Here is an 18,874-nt window from a genome sequence, read left to right as displayed (position 1 = left end):
ATTTTGGGGGGAACCGACCACCGTGAGGTTGATGTTGGCACCCATCAACTTGAAAGAAATCAGACGAAAAACAGATGGGAAGGGGCTGGGCATCGAGATAAACTCCCAAGAGCTTTCTTATGACAGATGAGGGGGCTGTCGTTAGTACATTGCCAGGTTTGGTTAACAGTGGATGGCCGAACAAATAACATATATCTGCCCCTCAATGAAATAGCCCCTACTCCAAAAAAAACATGTACAATGGCTCTTAAGCTACAGCAACTGACTCAGCAGGCAGGTTACCAACCTCTCACACAGAGGCATCCACCCCATCATATCACAACCACTCTATGGCTACTGCCGTCCAACTCCATTTCACCTCCCTGGGTCAACATCCTTCTCATGTTGTGGATTCTCAGCTGCAGCTTCACTCCCAGGTGGCTCCAAGCTTGACTCGTTACTTACTTTAGGTGATCCTGACGAATCCCCCCCACCAAGTAGACTGTCTTTAGCAGTGTCTGATGGATCTTCAACAAGAAGATTGGTCGGTCCTCCCGCATCACCACTTCGTCTGTCAATTGCTGCACCTCCAAGCGGAGACCCACACTCATCTGCATCTAGTGCAACTTCATCCATTTTTTTGTCAGTTCCACTGTTGCCGTTCAAAATATCTGCAGCCACTTTGGGTTCTGATGTCTCCCTCCATTCAACCCACCCTGGTGACTGCTCACCCTCGCTTATACTCGAGTTACCGATGCCTTCTTTGGGCTCGTTAGCAGGACCATTTCCCAAAACCGTTGCTTTACTTTCTGATGTAGTTCCTACATCCATTACTTCTTGCAAAGATGTTGCTGTGTCATTCAGGTTGTTGTTTTCACCAACCACCACCTCATCAGGCTCATCATCTGATGTCTCATCCGAATTTGGTGATGATGAGGCGAGAGAATTTGTTAACCGATCATCAACCTCTCTATCATTTTCGAAAGCAAACCAGTTGGAATTTGTGAAGAGGGGGCTGCACAAGACACAGGTTCTTTATCAGCCTATATAGTTAACACATTCCAATCAAACAAAGGATTAGTGAGCATATCTGATATGTTTATCCATTTACAACTACTACCTGTCCTGGTCATCCCCCAGACGCAAAGATGAAATAACAACTTCTGCAGATTCATCATCGAAGTAAACATCCTGCAAAAAATCACTTCCTGTTATCTAAATGGTTTGCCTTGGGTACATTGAGAAACAAATTCAACTAGATCATTGAAGAGCATCTAAAAGTTCAGTGTCCCAATCAATGCATATTTAGATTGTAAAACATAAAACAAGATAGTAGAAAATGAACAGAAGAAACCTTCATGCAATCACCGTATTAGATTTTAAAAAAAAGAGGAGAAAACCGAAAGACTGTTTGAGTACTATGACAATGTGCATATACATACAGATCCCACAAGGAATCACTACCCAACAGAATCTCATTCTATCATGAGGTAAACTATCCAAAATTAGTAACAAGAGCAGGATGTAAAGCAACAAAAAACAGTTATCATAGTATCATACCTCATCATCTCGTTCAAAAGATACTTGAGCCTGCATCGACAGCCAAAGACATGAACAAAATAACACAGTCAATAAATCCTGATAACATATATACATACAACACTGCAAACAAAGCTTCTTTATCATTAGTAGACTATTGCAGCAACAGTGAGAAACAACTTAATACAATTGCCGTGCTGCCTTGGCAGGGGGGCAGTCACGGTAAGGAATTCTTGCACACCCTTCCCTAATACCAATACCATTAGGCTGATGTGAAATGTAGAGAATCTAGAATTCAAAGATATCAATTCCATCAAAGCATATTCCAAACAGTCTGAAAATAAATGATTCATACACAGAACCCAACAAGCAAAGATGCAAAAAGCAGTATTTAAGAATGAAAATCATTTACGATGTGTTTTGATATTTACCTCTTCAATGTCATCATTAGTGTAGATCCCACATCGAAATGCCTGGCTCAAATTACTAGCCAGTGCTGCCACATCAAAATCCTTATCTCGGAAGTCCTCATCATCACTATCCCTAGCTGGTTCTTGTAGAGTAGTTGGGCGTCTAACAAAATAAAAAGATCAAGCTTAGTTCATTCATAGAATATCCAAAGAGACTGTATATGATGCTGGATTTTTAATTTCGAATGATACCGCTCGTACCGGGCAGTACGTATCGGTCCGCCAGCAGACCGGTATGCGGACCGCCCGCAATTGGGTGGTACCGTCGACTGGGGCTGTTTCCGCCCCATTACCACGCGAAATCGGTCGGTGACAATCGATTTCAACCGTTGCCACCCGCTACGGGATGGTATTAGCCAAGGGAGAAGGAAGAAGAAGAGAGAAGAAAAAGGAGAACCTAGAGATCCGATGCCGCTCTCCCTCGACAATCCCGATTCGTCGCCAGACACCGCAGATGAGATGTTGCCTCCTCATCTAAGGTGATGACACCTCGGCGTCGTCGACAACTTCTCATCCACGTGAGAAGTCATGGGGAGAAGAAAACGAGGTTTCTTCTCTCCACGTGAGGGAGAAGAAACGAGACGACGTTGCCCTTTTTTTATATTATTATTATTATTATTATTATTATTATTATAGAGAGAGAGAGAGCGGTATGCCAGAGCATATCGCTCGGTATACAAGTACCGTATCATACCATACCGAGCTGAGCTCGATACTCCGGTACAGTATGAAATTGTGAATCTTAATATGGTCATAAATTTACAAGGTTTCAAATTTGTACAAGTAGAAAGCTTTGACTAGGTAATTCAGTTCAGCACAAAAATGGGAGTGGCTCCTGAAATCCATGGCTATATTGTTACAGATCAGATACTTAACTGGACTGTTGAGCAAGAGCAACCAATTGATTAGCATAAACCATGTGTTAAAAGAATCTTACCCAAACAAGCAACAGAGGATATTAATTAAGCTCTAATGCACTGACAACTAGCTGTATCTAGATGTACTCAGATCAATTGCCCTAGGTAGTCAATCACGTGAGTTGTACAAATTTTCTATATTGTGAACATTTGCCAGTTTCTTTGGAAAATTTAAAAAATAAAAAGATATATGTGACTGCAAATGAGATAGTACTGACACAAAAATTAAAGTACTATAGTTTTCTGCAAATACACATTCACAAGAATACTTCCTTCCGAATTGTTTTTTATACAGGAAAAAACAAAGCTTATACATCTATGGTCAGAGAATTAGCAAGTGCCAAGCAATCATAGTAGTCTATTAGAATAAAATACTCCCAAATAAAGTTATGATCTGATTACCATAATGAACCATAGTTTTGCTTTATTGGGACTTCAACAGTAACTAGGATTTTAAGTAAAAGATGCACACATTTTCAGAACTGCCATTGGCATATCACTAAGTATATTTTAAGGGGAACCACAAACAGAACCCTGGAAGATAACGATGATGAAAGGAACAATTGAAATGATTAAATTTGTCATATACAACAGCCAGGACCATGCAACGGAAGATTACTCAACTTACTTCCAGCTTAATTTCTGTGAATACTTATGACCGAGGCAACAAAAGTGTATAACGTCCTAAGAAGAAAGATAGAATTCAAAATTAACAAGATATAATCCTATGTATAAATACTTATGAACATCAGCACCCGACTGCCAAAACAAAATAAACAAGAAAAAAGATATCTCTATGTTTGAATTTTAATATTGATAGTACATGGACGTTAAAGATAACATATTATGCAAAAACCACTAAGAGAGCTCATAGCACCCTAAAATATCCAAGATGTCCTCGAAAACAACAAAAAATTCCATCTGCATCCAAGATTTCTATTTGGAGAATTACAACCACCACGCGGGAAGAGTATATTTGGAAGATCTCGCACGCATTATAGATAGATTTATTAGGTTGTAATCTGGAATTAACACAATAACTACAGATAAAAATGAATATCAAGCATCCTGGTGTGATCAAAATACCCTGAAGTAACCTACCCACAAGTCCACTGGTGAACATTTTCTATCGCATTCCGCTTTAAGAGTACATTGCTATGCCAACCAACCCAGTCACTATTTTCCTGCAAGTAAAAGACCATTAGAAATTAGAATCAAGTTTTTGGAAAGAATGGCAAATAGAAGATCAGTTAAATTACAAGCTTCATGCTTCTTACTGAACCATAGTCTGCAAAAAAATAAGAGGAATGCCATAACATTGCAAGCACCAGATGTCTAACAACTTAAGATAGCAAAAGCATCCAATCATAAAGGGCAAGTAATTTAGAAGAGTCCATATGTACTTTTTATCTAAAAAAATTCCCTTGGATATCTTGATGCTTCATTCTATAACATGTAAAACTGTAGACCGTTGGCACATTTTGACATGCCAATTGAAACATGGCTGTCCAAATACCAGACATTTTACACTAAAGAAATTGCAAATGGTGACTTAGACTCTTAAATTCCAAATCAAACAAATTTTTCACCAGATAACTTCCATTAATTGCATTGAACAACAATGATGTAGGTTCCTTTACAAGCTATTTTCAAAAGAAATTACAATAGCTAATTAACCTGCAAGTGTGTCTGGATTAAGCTGTTGTTGTTTCCCAATTGAATAAGCTTGTTTGCAATGCGTGTCATGTGACCCAAATTCCCTATTCTTGGAGGTGATCGTCCCTCTGCAGATATAGTAGCCTGCAAACAAAGAATTTAACTTGCAAAACTGTTAGTAAAAAATGATGTATATTTTCAAGAAAGAGGAGATGTGATTATAACACAAAATAAAGTTGATCTAGAGATTGAGACACACAAATAGAGCACAAGCAAGGATTTAAATCTTGGTCAGACACCCAGTTATGTAACCTACCCGACCAATACAGTACCGATAGACTAGGCAGTATACCAACCTGTACCACCTTATTTTTTGAATAAGATAATAAAAATAAAAATAAATGATACTATCCCAGTATCGAACTATATGTTTCGATATTGGTACTTGATCAGACCAATAAATGATTCTGTACCAACTGGTATAATCAAGATTTGAGACCTTGTAAAGAAGATTAGTAAGATGAGCCCTCAAAGTGGTAAAATGTTAAACATTATAAAGAAACGCTACAGTTTTATATTAAATTTCATACCTTAGTAGAATCAGTTGACAAGAAAGATTGCTTTTCTGCCGCAAGAATTTTATTGACAATGTCGCAATCATGCAAAATATGTTCAATTAACAGAGTCCTCTTACTCTCTAAGCATGATCCTACAACATCTTCAACATGATGATGCAGAAAATTATTAAAAGGGTACCTGCAATTTCGACAAGGCTTTGGTGATAAGACTCAAAGTTAACCAAAGCAATCAAATGTCACTAAGACATGTTACTTACAGAAAAAACAACTCTATAACATGCTTTATTGCTCCCAGCTGGATCAATTCTTTCTCAACAGCTTCACTACCAGTAGTTAATAAAACAGAAATGAACTCCACAATCTGAAAACAAAACAGCCATTTAGAGCTATTATTTGCATGGAGATGGTCAAATGTCTAATATGAAAATTTTGAGTTCTTCAATGCGAAAGTTAAAAAGTAACAAAGCTAGAAAAGCCAATCCATACTTCTGAAAATGCATGTTGCTCCAATGATAAGCCACCTTCCTCAGAAGGAAGAAATTAAATAATTTGGCATATGGTCAGTTTGAAGTTTTAAGCAAGAAAGTGCATTTAATGATATCACCAAAAAATGATGATTTTTCCGAAGATAAGCTTTACAATTATTTAATAAAATTCAAGATGATAAATTGCCAATAAGACATGAAAGGTTTCTTTTTATCTTGTCCCAAGCATGATATTAAGAACTAGTAGGTTACACTTAAAAAAGAGGGGAACAATTTAATCACTAGTTTTGACAGCAAAAACTCCAAAAATAATTAAAGGTCATAACATGTACCTTCAAACGGTGTTTTCCAAGTGGAGGCTGTAGGTTACCATAAGTCGTTAGCAAGTCACTATCCGAGGATGAAATATCCAACAATTTCAGTAAATCACCTGTTTCATGTTTAAATGAGTGAAAACATAGAAGCTGATGTAGAGAAAACCAAAAGTTACTAAAACAATAATGGTGGGGTAGCACACAAATTTTAATGACTAATCACAAAACACAAATAATTAAATCAAATATGATACAATGCATAACATCATTTGAGCTTGATGGTAAAAGAAAATGTATGCATGTGAACTTTCCAAAACCTCTGAGTTGAACTAATCCCACTTAAAAGCTTTTACATGCATGTTTGTTAAAACGTTTCTTGCAATGAAGTTTTTTATGGTTTAAAGCATAAAGCCATATCAGGATGGACAAAACTTAAGTATCAGTAAGTCTGTAGTGTAACATTCGAGTTAAGTAGAAAATCAGGTAAGAAAATCATCATTTCTCGGTAAAAATCACTGACCAATAATAAGAAAACAGAAATATCACAGACTTTAATGCATGTAATAAACTTCAAAGCCAAACAGGAAGAAGTATTTAGCAATAATATTCCAGCGTAAGCATAAAATTCGATATAACACTCAAGTGTGAAATGTTTAATCATTTGACCAGTCGATAAGATAGTATCACGTAAGTAATGAAGTGTCAAACATACATTACAGCATCAATCATTAATATATGCAACCACAAGACATTCACATGTTAACAATCCTACGAATGTAAGATTTTTTGAGACAATTGACAAAACAACAGTATTTTGACTTTTGAGACATTCTTCAAACTAGATGTCTAAGTAGGCTTCATAAGATTGCAATGAAGTCACTACATTTGCAAATTTTCAAAGGGACACAAGATTGGATTATAATCTGCCATATATCTTACAGCCATGTCATATACTTTGGCAGCATACCCAAATTTTGAAGGCATATTACTTAAATTCTATTTAGGCTTCCTCATTGGGGCCTTGGGTAAAGCAAACAAAAAACCATTAACCTGAAAGATTTTATGCATCCAAGTCAAATGGCTTAATATATTAGACTTCGAACCTAAGCCCCAGTATTCAAAAGGGAATAGTTTAAGGGATGATACTTCCCTATCATAATAATGCTATCGCAATCAATTCTCAACCAAGCTTAGCTAATTAACAAAACAGCTATTAAAATAGTTAAATAAAATCATAACCATTACCAAACTGTCACATCAAATAAATTCATGATTTGCAGATCATCCAATCAAGGATTGTTGCTTTGTGGCATATGCCAATCCGCATGCCACTGTCAGCCAACAAAGGTCCAATATTGACCTAGTCATATGAATGGCACCACTAGCATGGGCGCCAAACCAATACCTTTCTGTCATTTCAACCTATGCCAATGCACAACCACTGGCATGGCAACCCAGTAAAGCTCGGTCACATATGCTTGCTTGTGTATAGTGTATTTAATTAAGCCCAACTAACTTGAGCTTATCTACAAAACACATCTGACTTCAATTGCACAGAGAAGAACATCATTACATCTAATTCATAAAAATCAAAGCAAACAAAAGAAAAGGTTAGTATAGAGAATCAGATGAAATTTATCTAAAAAAACAATCTGAATTCTCATATGATTTGAGATATAGGATAAATAATCAAACATTAGAAGGCAATAAGTAAAAGTGGATAACATGGTTGTAATTTACTACAGGCATCCTAGGATACGAGAACTTAAAAGGTCAAATGGTTCATCATCCTATCAAAATTAAATCTTTCCTGGAACAAAAAAATTGAGAATCCTACTATTGCATCATTCTACCAAATCACCAACAGAATCAGCAACATACCAAGTCTCTCCAGCATGGCCTGGATAGTGTCTTCACTAGCAGGAACAAATGATCCATGATTTAGCTGGCTTCTAAATGCTTGAAAAGAAGATGCTACCAGTCGCTTAGGATCTAACAAACAAATGCAGAAAGATAGGGAGTGATACAACACCGATTTAGGTCTGGAATCTTGCAGTGCATGACAAAACAATTTCCCCACATAACTGCATTTGACAAAGTTACATCAGAAAAGTCAACTGAAGCTCAAAATCCAAATAAACAACAGTTGAGCTACTATGACAAGTTGACACTACATAGAACACTTAGGTCATTTTTACCTTGGGCTGCAAATTTTAGCTGCAAGCGCAGGAGGGGCACATCGAGTAATGGCACAAAGAATTTCTGCTATATTGGCATGGACTTCAAAAGAGTCCTATACAAACATTGCAAGATTGGTAAGCAGTTAACTCAGCCTCAGATGATAAAGAACAAGAAAATTTCTGCACTCTTAGTATATAGTAGTCAAATACAAGCAACATGTGCTCTTGTTGTCCTTGCAACAGAGATCATGAAGAACAAGTCTAAGAAATCAGGGCTATGCATAGATTGAGGATATAACCTACATACATCACTGCACAACGTGGTTAACCCAAAAATTCATATGCAACTCAATTCTTACAATAAGAGTGTCGTATGACTGGTGGCATGACTAAAAGATACCATTATCATTACTGATTAACAATTTAGAGTTTATAATTGTGATATTTCAATAGAATGAACCAAACATGACTAAGTGTTCATCATAAACCCATATCTCTCCTGACAAAGAACATGCTCTGTGTGTGTGTGTGTGTGTATATATATATATATATCTGAGGTGTGTGTGTGACGAATTCTAAAAAACCCTATCTTTGGGAAATTCCTGTAGAGCATCTTTTTTTCAATAAACATGTACTTTCTTTGGCAAACCATATATTCTTGATAACAGAAAGCATTTAATGCTGCATTTGTTATGTGGATAAAGACATATAAGGTACAGCATCGTTCAATCTTTAAAATATACTATTAGGTAAATTGTTTAAAATAATATCACAGATCAGTACTTCTGGTACCTTAGTGGTTAACTTAAATGTGATTAAATACTAAATATGTTTTTTGGTTTAAATACTCTCGAATAATACCAAGAGAATCTGATATATGGGAATAGTTACCATCACATTCCCTTAGACATAAAAAGATGATACAAGAAGAAGTATACACATACCGACGAGTTAAACTTATCCACAATCATCTCAAGAACATCTGTATCTTCCAACCACTGCATTGTATCCACATAGTTGGAGTGCATATTTTCATCAGCGCCAATCAATCGAATAAGCACCTGATTCACACACCCATGTCAGGACTAGTTTCAAGAAAATGAGAACGCTAACATTTATATATGTTTATAGAATTGTATATATCAACATAAAATATAATCATAAAGAGATCATTAACTGCTAACCTCCATTATTGATGTGATTCCAATGAGATCAACGAGTTGGGAAATTATCTCTGGATGGCCCTAGACAATACCAAAAAAAGGATTCATCAAATGCAAATTCCTATAAATATAAATGTTGACAAAACACGTATATACATATTGGATTGCTATAGAACTGGGAATAATAAATATTGATGGTTGGCATCCGTATGGAAAGCACACTATACGACTTTGGAAGAAGTTGCACAACAACTCAATCAAGTCACAGTCAATGGGTAAGTAGCAAAGCCAGTTCAAATCACATTTGAGCCCAACACAAGTCTGAAAGCCACAAAGATCAGCAATGCTTTCAATGTTCAGCTATGAGAAAATCAATCATTCCAAAAAGTGTCATAATTCATTCAAGATGTTCAGTTATTTTAATGAACTAAATGACTAACAACCAAACCCTATTTAATAATTAACATCAACAAAAAATTGATGCTAGCATACTAAATAGTTATCAGCTTCCAACATCCCAGGTTAGACCACTACAAATAAATAGTTATCAGCTTTCTAATTCATGACTCCAGTAAATGACAATACACAGCATGTGCAATGCAAATCCTTAGTGGCAATATGTATGTATGTTTGTTTGTATGTATGTATATAACTGTTTTAAATTGGAATAAAAGAATTAATTTGCACAAAATGATAGTCCATCACTTGACAAAAAGGTGACCATTAAAACATTCAACCCCAATAACAATTTGTACTTTTACTGAAGGTGATTTCTTCAGTCAGGTACTTATGCAATTTCCAATAAATGCAAGGCAATACATGTCAAAAGAAAAAGTGAAAAAAGAACCCCATTCCATAGACGAAAGGCTCATATGTCACATGTCCACCTCTTTGAACCCTCCTCTGCCTTGAGACTTATCATCTACTGTGTCAACTCAACCAGCTAGCCTCTTTCCAAACAACCCTCTCTTCTATGATCTAGCTCTTAACTATATCAAGCAAATGACAAAAATACACATGTTCAAATGGTCAGTTGTCTGTAATCAGAAGTGGTGCACTTCTTTGTACTATCATTGCAAAACATAACCCATCAGCTTCTCTCAGACCATCCCAAACTCATACGTTTGACATGGAAGCAAAATAACTCTGTCAATTTTAAAGGAAAAACCATGTGTCAGGCATGGCTTCAAAGATCAATATCTTAATCATTATTAGTTAAAGTCATTACAATTAGGTCTGAAAATATTCCATTGGATTAGATTGACATAATCATGATCCACTGAGAAAGTCATGTAAAAAACTTAAATAATAAAAATAGCAAATATATAAATGATAAAACAAACTTTGAGAAAAAAAAATAAAAACCATAATGACAAAATATAAAAGATAAAAGATTATGATATATCATTATAAATAATAAAGAATAATTTATCAAATAATAAGTTACATTTATTAGAAAATAAATGTAAAACAATATCAACCAAAAATACTATTGTAGTAAATAATTACTATACATATGTTATAAAAGATCTAAATCTTTTCACTAGAGCTTTTAAGATATCACTGGAACCCATTATTAGAGGTGAAATATCTGATAATACAAAGACAAATATTAAAACAGATTTCCAACCTATGATGAAGTTCAATCATTTCTGGCCTATTTTGACCAATAACTGGCTATAAGAAATCAATCAAAAACAGATTGGCCTTGTGCAGTAAGGATAAAGGTCAAGAGTATTTTATTGAAATAGGACTATAAACAATGACCACACAAATGAAGATCCACGTCAAAATGTGAATTTCCAAATCATGAATTTAGTTCACCTCATAACAAAGCATGTAATTGAATGACACCATTTAGACAGAAATAACTCCTAGTGTCTATATGTCCCTTTAACTTCTCCTTTCCTATAAGACCTTTAAAGTCAAGCTATGCTTGCCATAAAAATGACAGTAGATTATACTTGCCATTAAACCAGAAATCAGAAGCAGAACAATAACTTAATAGCAAGAAAATTAAGGGCATGATAGTGATGGATTATTTTAAAAAAATGCTCACATCAAAGATCATGAACGGGAGTTGTACAATAAAGTTGCTCTTTTATGACCTAAGAGACTAAAGTTCGAGTCACATATGACCTAGGAGATCAAGGTTCGAGTCACAGAAATAGCATATACTAAGGATCCTCTCATCCCACATTGACATGGGTATGTCCTTTTTACATATCAAAATCAAAATTATATCTATTGATCGATACAGAGGGCAAGTCCAAGAAATATTGGACAAAATAGTGTGTAACACCACCCTGATTTGATCTCATATTTTTATATCATATTTTCATAGTACAGGTCAAGGATTGAAATTTCATACCGTACCAGAGTTTCGAGAGTCGCTCGATACGGTATTGTACATCGAGTGGTATACTATTCGATGTCTGTGTGTGTATATATAAAGTAAAAAAAATCTTTTTCGACGATATCATATATATATATATATATATATATATATATATATATATATATATATATATATATATATATATATATATATATATATATAAATAAGCAATCTACGACGTCACCTAAGTGATGTCACAGAAAAACGACTTGACGTCGCCTTTATATATATATGGATATATATAAGTAAAAAAAATCGTTTTCGCCGCGACATCACCTTTCTTCTCCCCACGACGTCGAGGATTCTTCTCCCCGCGTGGATGAGAAGTCGCCGACAAATGAGGGAGAGCGATGCAAGTACTCCTCTTCTTCTCCCTTTTCTTTCTTCCCCTTCTCCCACTTCTTTCTTCTCCCTCGATCACCGTCAATTTAAGACGATAACGAGCCAAAAATAGCCCAATCAACGGTATCGCCCGATAGCGAGCGATCCGTGTACCGGTCTACTGGCGGACCGGTACATACCGCCTGGTATAAGCAGTATTATTCGAAATTAAAGACCTTGGTACAGGTACATATTTTGAAAATCAGAATAGCATGGTAACATGGCCAACCCCTGTTAGTAGTTCTTGGACAGAACTCCAAGACCCCTCCTTTTTTTCTCCAACTACACCCAGACAAGCTTGTGAATTTGCCTCCACTTCTTGGTTGCAGGTAAATAAGTTTGATTATTCCTGTATCCCTCAAAATTTTGCTGTTTGACACATCACTTGACTGGAATCAAAATACCTAATGACATGGAAAAACACAGGCATCAAATATAACGACCATAGAGTGACATATGGATCAAATGCCACGCCGAATGTACAATTACCATCAATGAATGAATTCTGCCATAGTCCAGCCATCTCATCTGTCACATCATCACCAAATAGTAATAGAGGATACTTTTCCCAATCGCCCAGATACGAGAATATTCCATCATATAAGCCATTGGGGTTTTAAAAGGGGACTCTGCCATAGGTAAAAGCGACAACTCCCTCCTTGCTCCTGTAATATTCCCAACCTTATGTTTTCTTTACTTCAGAATGTGCTCTGACATGAGCAGCAAAGGAGAACCCTGCTGAGCAAATTATCCAGTATCCACTCTGATTTTTCTGGGCCAATTTCCTCACCCATCTGCCACCTCGGCAAACTCATCTTGGATACTCGCCAGCTTGGCATTTCCTAGACTGCTATGTGCTCCTTCAACAGTACAAAGGACTCCCATCTTCCACTATGGACAGATACCAAAAACTACACCTGATCAACGACTCTGTAACAACAATCTACATAAATACAGGACTTAAAAGCTTGCGAATGCTTTTTTGTGAACAGAAAAATCTCAGCTGTACAAGAGGTCATCAGTAAACAGTCAAAAGTGCCTAACGATTGATTAAGCATCAATTATGTCATTACAGTCTCACAGCATACTATGAGTATAGGACACAAAACATCTTTTGACAGAAAAGAGGATGATACGAATGAGATGTACCACTACCATGCATGCTACCATGGATCATATAGTGTTGATGCCCACCATTAATTGTTGTCCATCTTTTATACACCCTCAGTACATATGCACAGCATATGCCATGTCAAGTAAAGATCTTCCAGCATGAATGACACAGAACACACCCTATGACATTATGTGGGCCCATGACAGTGAAAAGGCTCAGGCAAAACAATTTATGTACAAACCAGGATATGCCAACCAATAACTGGGACAGGCCTGGCATGCAACATTACAAACCTTGTTTCCTTGTAGGATGATTACAATGATATGTGACAATAAAATTGAGCTTATACATAATGTAAATAAGAGCACCAGTTTCGGAGATGGGAAAAGAACAATTTTCATCAGTCAGATATGACAAGCTTGTGGCAATCACTTGCATGCATATAGTGAAAAAGTGATCCTTCAAGGCTTCCATCACGAAGCAATGCATTTTTCTATTAAAAATAAATGCAGCTTTATTTCATTCTTATAAACTCCTTTCATTATCTACAATCCAGTTAAAAATCTGAAAAGATTTTTATAGGATTTCTGATTAAAACCTTGGAAGAACAGCAAAAGATGAAATTCATAAAAGCAATGCTATGAAGCAAAATAATGTTAAGACTTTCCAGAGGACCGCTCATACATGGGAAGGAATGGCACTGCTAAGGCTCATTAGGCACACCATCTTCCTTTTTAAGTAGAAGATTGCCTCTATATAAGCTTTTCAACAAACTTGTGCATGTAACCCGTAACAAAGAAATAGACTAGTCGACAAAAAAAAGGACGAAAGGAAGTTTTTCGCTTTATTACACAATATATCACGTACTTGGATATAATTGAGAAGAGGGCCTGTCTTCCGCATCATCAGGCATATTACAACCTTGCAAAACAAAACAGTTGTACTAACAGATGTTAGCCAGAAATGTAAGCTCGAGAATACTGACAGTTCCTTCTATTCAAACGAAATAGTAAGTTACCTTACTAAAATAACCAGCCAGAAATGTACTATGTGGGCGATCAGGCTTGAGGAATGAGAATAATAGATCCATCAGCTGCAAGAAAAATGCAGGAGAAAAGAACAATCAGCAGCGATATGAAGAAGGGTGGTAATGTTTGAAAAACACATTAGCTGTTAGGAGTCTGATAGAGACATTTACCTGCACATCCTCAACCAACGTCCTCAGTATGATATCAACCTCACAAATAAATATCTCACAAGCAATAAAAGGAAGCCTATATTGTAGAACACATTCAACAAACAAATCAAATAGTAAAAGCATTCTAGCAAAACCTAAAAAGACAAAAAGATTATTGCTCACTTGAAAACATGCTTGTTATCAGCACCCTCAGGAGGCTCCTCTACAATATATCGAAGCAGTCGCTCCACTTGGGACTTCTCTCTCAAACTACACATGAAAGGATTTCAAAACAACAAGAAAATAAAACATAAAAAAAGGTATCAAAGTGAAAGTTTTGACTCATGCAATTGACTAAGTTCCAGATTCAATAATAGATATATTTGCATCTCATGTTTGACCATACAGGCTGATGGTTTACCAGCATAATCTTACACTATATACCAACCATATCAAAGTACACCAATATATGAAACAACTTCTATGTAATTTTCCTAGTGATCCAAAATTGGGGTGGTATCCAGTATGGGGTAGTATATAAATCCTTGAACAAAAGTAAAAGAAAGGTCCCAATTATTTGGTAACTTTTACAGGAACTTTTCACGGCACTGAGTTCTGATAAAGGAAATATCATTATTTTCAAGAAATATATAATAGAAGCATTTTAAAATTTAAAAATAGTTTCATCTCCAAGTGTATCATTTATCTCAAGCTCTGGTCCACATTACAACACCCCCCCCCCCCCCACCCCGAATGTTATCCTTTCTATGCATCTTCGTCAGGTGCTTTGTTGGAGTATGCACTTGAGATACCCTCAGAAATAAATGGTTACCTTTTCTATGCATCTTTGTCAGGCAAAGAAGAAACAACAGGCAAATAATTCTAATGGTTACCCTTTCTATGCATCTTCGTCAGGTGCTTTGTTGGAGTATGCACTTGAGATACTAACAGAAATAAATGGAAACATCAGTACTAATTATAACAAACAAGATAGAATGTTGTCTGTGATGGCTGAAAACATGCATAAATATTTTTAAGAATGCATTTGCTGTTATTATTTGTCACATGAGTTTGTAGAACTGTTATATGTGTAATTTGTAATCCTTCTTAATAATTACTTGTATTACTTAAGCAGTCACCTAAGAGGAGAAGGGTAGGAACTACGGTCCTAGGCCCCATCTAGGTTCTTGAGCAGCCACTTGGACTTGGACCTTTGAAACAAAGCTCTTTGCCTGTTGTTCATAATAAATATTAATCATTGTTGAATTGGGTGTTTTGACTTTCCAGTATGTTTATTTCCTCAGCTCATGTATTAGAATTATTTTATCTATCTTACATGTGAGGATTTCATCCTGAATGTCACTTTTATGTCTTATTCTTGACCATTTTGGACATGAACCATTTGGGTGCCTGATATCTTAAACTTTTCAGCTGGTATTCTCATCATCAGCCACAGTTTATGGATCACCCAAGGAAGTGCCTTGCACAGAATGTCACACTTAGGCTCCTAACCCGTTTCATGGAAATATTTTCTAAATTGTGAAAATTTTATTGATAAAATCCACCATCTTGGTTCTCCATTATTTTTCATAAGTAGTCACCAATACATTGTAAACATGTACAACTCAATATATAAAGCATTCCAACACCCTTTGCTTCTGCTATGTCTGTCTGGTGAATTGTTCTCATATCTCAATAGGTCTAATAGTTCGAACATTGTTTCCTTTTCTCCTGTTTTAGTTTGACCAATGTTACTTCTCTCCTGTTTTATGTTTTTGCTTATTTTTCAACAGGCGAATCATTGGATTTTCTTTTGTATGTTTGAGAGTTTCTATTGCCCTGCAGTAAAGGGGACACACAAACATACAATCAGCATTATTGCTAATGTAGTTATTCAAATTCAGTCAAAGATGTTCAAATTTCAAAATAACTTCCCAAATTTCAACTTCAATTGGTTTTGTAATAGTCGTAGCTTCAACATGGCTAACTAATAAACAAACAGTTTGTTGATATAGAAAAGCATATATCAAAGAATTTTAGTCACTCCTTCAACACCAGATAATGAATGAGTTTATTTTCCGAAGGCACTAATAAAACTCTTAAGTTACTTTCTTTTCTCTAATATGCAGGAGCATAGAATTAGAAGTAAATATGTACTTTCTTAACATAAATCAAGCAATCAGGACAAGAATAAAACAAACTATTACAAATTTATAAGACGCGTATTCAGTGCTTTGCATTCTTGAATAATTTCATCCTCATCAAGAAGCTCTTCCAGAGTAAAGTTTTCCTTCTCCAAAATAGCATCCACCTGAAACAATGTAGGAACTAGAATAAGCAAAATGCATGATGTTTTTGTGCGAATTATGCACCAATAGTCAATGAAGCGTACCTAGAGGAGAAACAAGTTAAGTAAATCTGCATGTCAGTTGATTTGTGAATGCATAAAAAGAAAAATATCGCCAAGAAAGTAAACACAAAGAGTATAAACAACAACAGGCACAGTTTGCAAATTCTCATGGTGAGAAAATGTGAATAGAAGCGAACACCAGTCAGCTGTCACAGTCCTTGTGGGTTGTAATTGTGGATACACAGTCTAAAGGTATATAATATATATAGAAATGCATCATGAATTTGTTGACGGAGAGAATAATTCTTAAAATTCAAGCAGTATGATCACCAAAATCAAAATGACAAATCCTTTAACTGTTATCATTTTAATCCATCGGACTTATTTATCGAGTGATAAAATGAAGCGCTGGGACCATGACGCGTCGTTCTCCGTCACTAGCTTCATCGTGTTCTCAGATTCAGACGTAAAGAAGCAAAGGAAGAGAAAGGAGCATAACGAGCAAGCCTAAATTCCAGTATAGAACAAAGCTGTAGGAAAGACCAAATAGTAGCGTAATGGACGATATGACGGAGCAAACCCCAAAAGGTAACAAAAAGAAGACGAAAAAACCACATCCAAGAACACGGGAAGACTTACAGGAGACGCTTGGGTGAATCCAGTCATGCGCCAGAACATCTTGACGGCCCTTAATCACAAGATCCCAACAGCCTCCCCGGACGCCCCAACCCTCAGATCTAGGGTTCCCAGAACCAAACCCCACCCACCAATCCGCCTCCCGCAACCTCAAGAACTCCAAGAAAACCCGAGAAACAGGAGCAAAACCCTATGGTCTCGATCCTGGCGCCCCCGATCGTCTCCTCACCGGGTCCTCCTCGACGGGGAAGCAGATCGAATAGCGGAGAGAAACGACGACCCGACAAAAGGAACGCCGAGTAAATTGATCGGCGGAGGGGGATCGAGCTCGAGCGGGCTCGAGACGAGGAGAGGACCGGAAAAGCGTGCGGAGGGACGGGACGGGCGAAGCCTTCGATCGCGGGACGGAGTGTTCCGGATGAACAATAGAGGTGTCTTGGTAGGATGTGTGGGCGGATCGGCTGTTATAATTACACTGCTGCGGCCTACTGCAGCTTAAATAAATGCATCGAATGCTTTATTATTATTATTATTATTATTACTACTACTGGGGTGGAGGAAGTTGACAGTTTGTATATGAGCCAATAATTGACGTCGGTAGCATATAGGATGATAATTTTAGGGATAGGCATTGATTTATATGGCAATTTCATGGGGATTGCTTGGAAAATGATGAGACATATTGTCAAATAATTTTCATTTCGGTAGAAAATAATTAAAATTGTTTATGTCTTTTCAAAGGTTGGTAGGGGTGATTTTTGAGAGGTCTGGTTTAGGTTGTGAAAGAAATGTTAATGAGATATTAAAAGGAAATTAGAAATATTTAAGATTTATGTCTCGTTTGAGGAAATATTAATACGAGGCATCAAAAACTTTCCATTTGACGCCTAACACAAATTATTTGTGATGTGGTTCTCTGTGATTTCTCTTGTACTGATGCAAAAAGGAATAAAACAACGCAATAGAGGTGTTTAGGAACGTATTGGTGGGATGCCAACATCCAAAGAGCATTACATGGAGATCGAGGCGTAGAATATTCGTTAGTCAAAATTCATCATTGTTGTTTTTAATTTGTTCTTGTCATCCCATATTTTTTCTATGAATGTGCTGTTTTTCTAATGTTTTACTTGCACATTTCATGGTGTGCTGGTCAACGAATTAATTTGAATTAGTAATGCATTGTTTCATTGTGCATGCACGCATGAAACATGATTACACGGTTGTGATGTTTTCAACCATCGATTGCATTATGTAAAACATTCAAAGGGTGTGTGCAAGTTTGTTTCTCAACGTTTTGGGTTGAAAATATCTTATATAGATTCAAAAGGATCACTTGGACACACTTTTCTACCAAAAAAAAAAAAAAGCTTTGCATTGAAAAATAGTATTTGTATTGTATTTTCTATGCTTTTCTCAAGTGAAAAGATAGCAATTTACAATTTGATTTTTTGCTTTATAAAATAATATATTTATAATGATAATAATAAAATATTAAATTAAAATTGATTAAGATTCATATTCATAAGATCTGATATAC

General features: G+C 36.1%; 1 protein-coding gene across 2 annotated transcripts; it reads right to left on the bottom strand.

Moving 5' to 3' along the window:
• Nucleotides 1-92: 92 nt before the first annotated feature.
• Nucleotides 93-17,816, bottom strand: LOC135587187 (uncharacterized). 2 transcript variants are annotated; one of them, XM_065078293.1, is made up of 19 exons: nt 17,341-17,816; nt 16,559-16,662; nt 14,535-14,621; nt 14,373-14,448; nt 14,193-14,267; nt 14,042-14,095; nt 9,303-9,362; nt 9,063-9,179; nt 8,137-8,231; nt 7,820-8,022; nt 5,957-6,054; nt 5,397-5,500; nt 5,152-5,317; nt 4,583-4,705; nt 4,007-4,089; nt 1,950-2,091; nt 1,540-1,569; nt 1,100-1,170; nt 93-994 (listed from the first exon to the last, which is right to left on the bottom strand). In XM_065078293.1, exons 1-19 carry the CDS (start codon nt 17,377-17,379, stop codon nt 355-357), a joined length of 2,367 nt encoding a protein of 788 aa, XP_064934365.1. In that variant the 5' UTR covers nt 17,380-17,816; the 3' UTR covers nt 93-354. The 2 variants fall into 2 exon arrangements, with proteins under 2 accessions (XP_064934365.1, XP_064934366.1); XM_065078294.1 differs by lacking the exon at nt 1,540-1,569.
• Nucleotides 17,817-18,874: the final 1,058 nt, after the last annotated feature.

Source organism: Musa acuminata, chromosome BXJ1-8, assembly GCF_036884655.1.
Source record: "Musa acuminata AAA Group cultivar baxijiao chromosome BXJ1-8, Cavendish_Baxijiao_AAA, whole genome shotgun sequence".
Taxonomy (NCBI): domain Eukaryota; kingdom Viridiplantae; phylum Streptophyta; class Magnoliopsida; order Zingiberales; family Musaceae; genus Musa; species Musa acuminata.
Note: the sequence above shows the minus strand (reverse complement) of the source record. Positions and strands in the feature narration are given on the sequence as shown.

Excerpts from the sequence above, each read along its gene's own strand:
- LOC135587187 (XM_065078293.1), bottom strand. The coding sequence starts at position 17,379 with ATGTTCTGGCGCATGACTGGATTCACCCAAGCGTCTCCT. Across the intron at positions 9,363-14,041 it reads CTCTTCTCAATTATATCCAA|GGCCATCCAGAGATAATTTC; the intron begins GTACGTGATATA and ends GGTATTGTCTAG. Across the intron at positions 1,570-1,949 it reads CTAATGATGACATTGAAGAG|GCTCAAGTATCTTTTGAACG; the intron begins GTAAATATCAAA and ends CTGTCGATGCAG.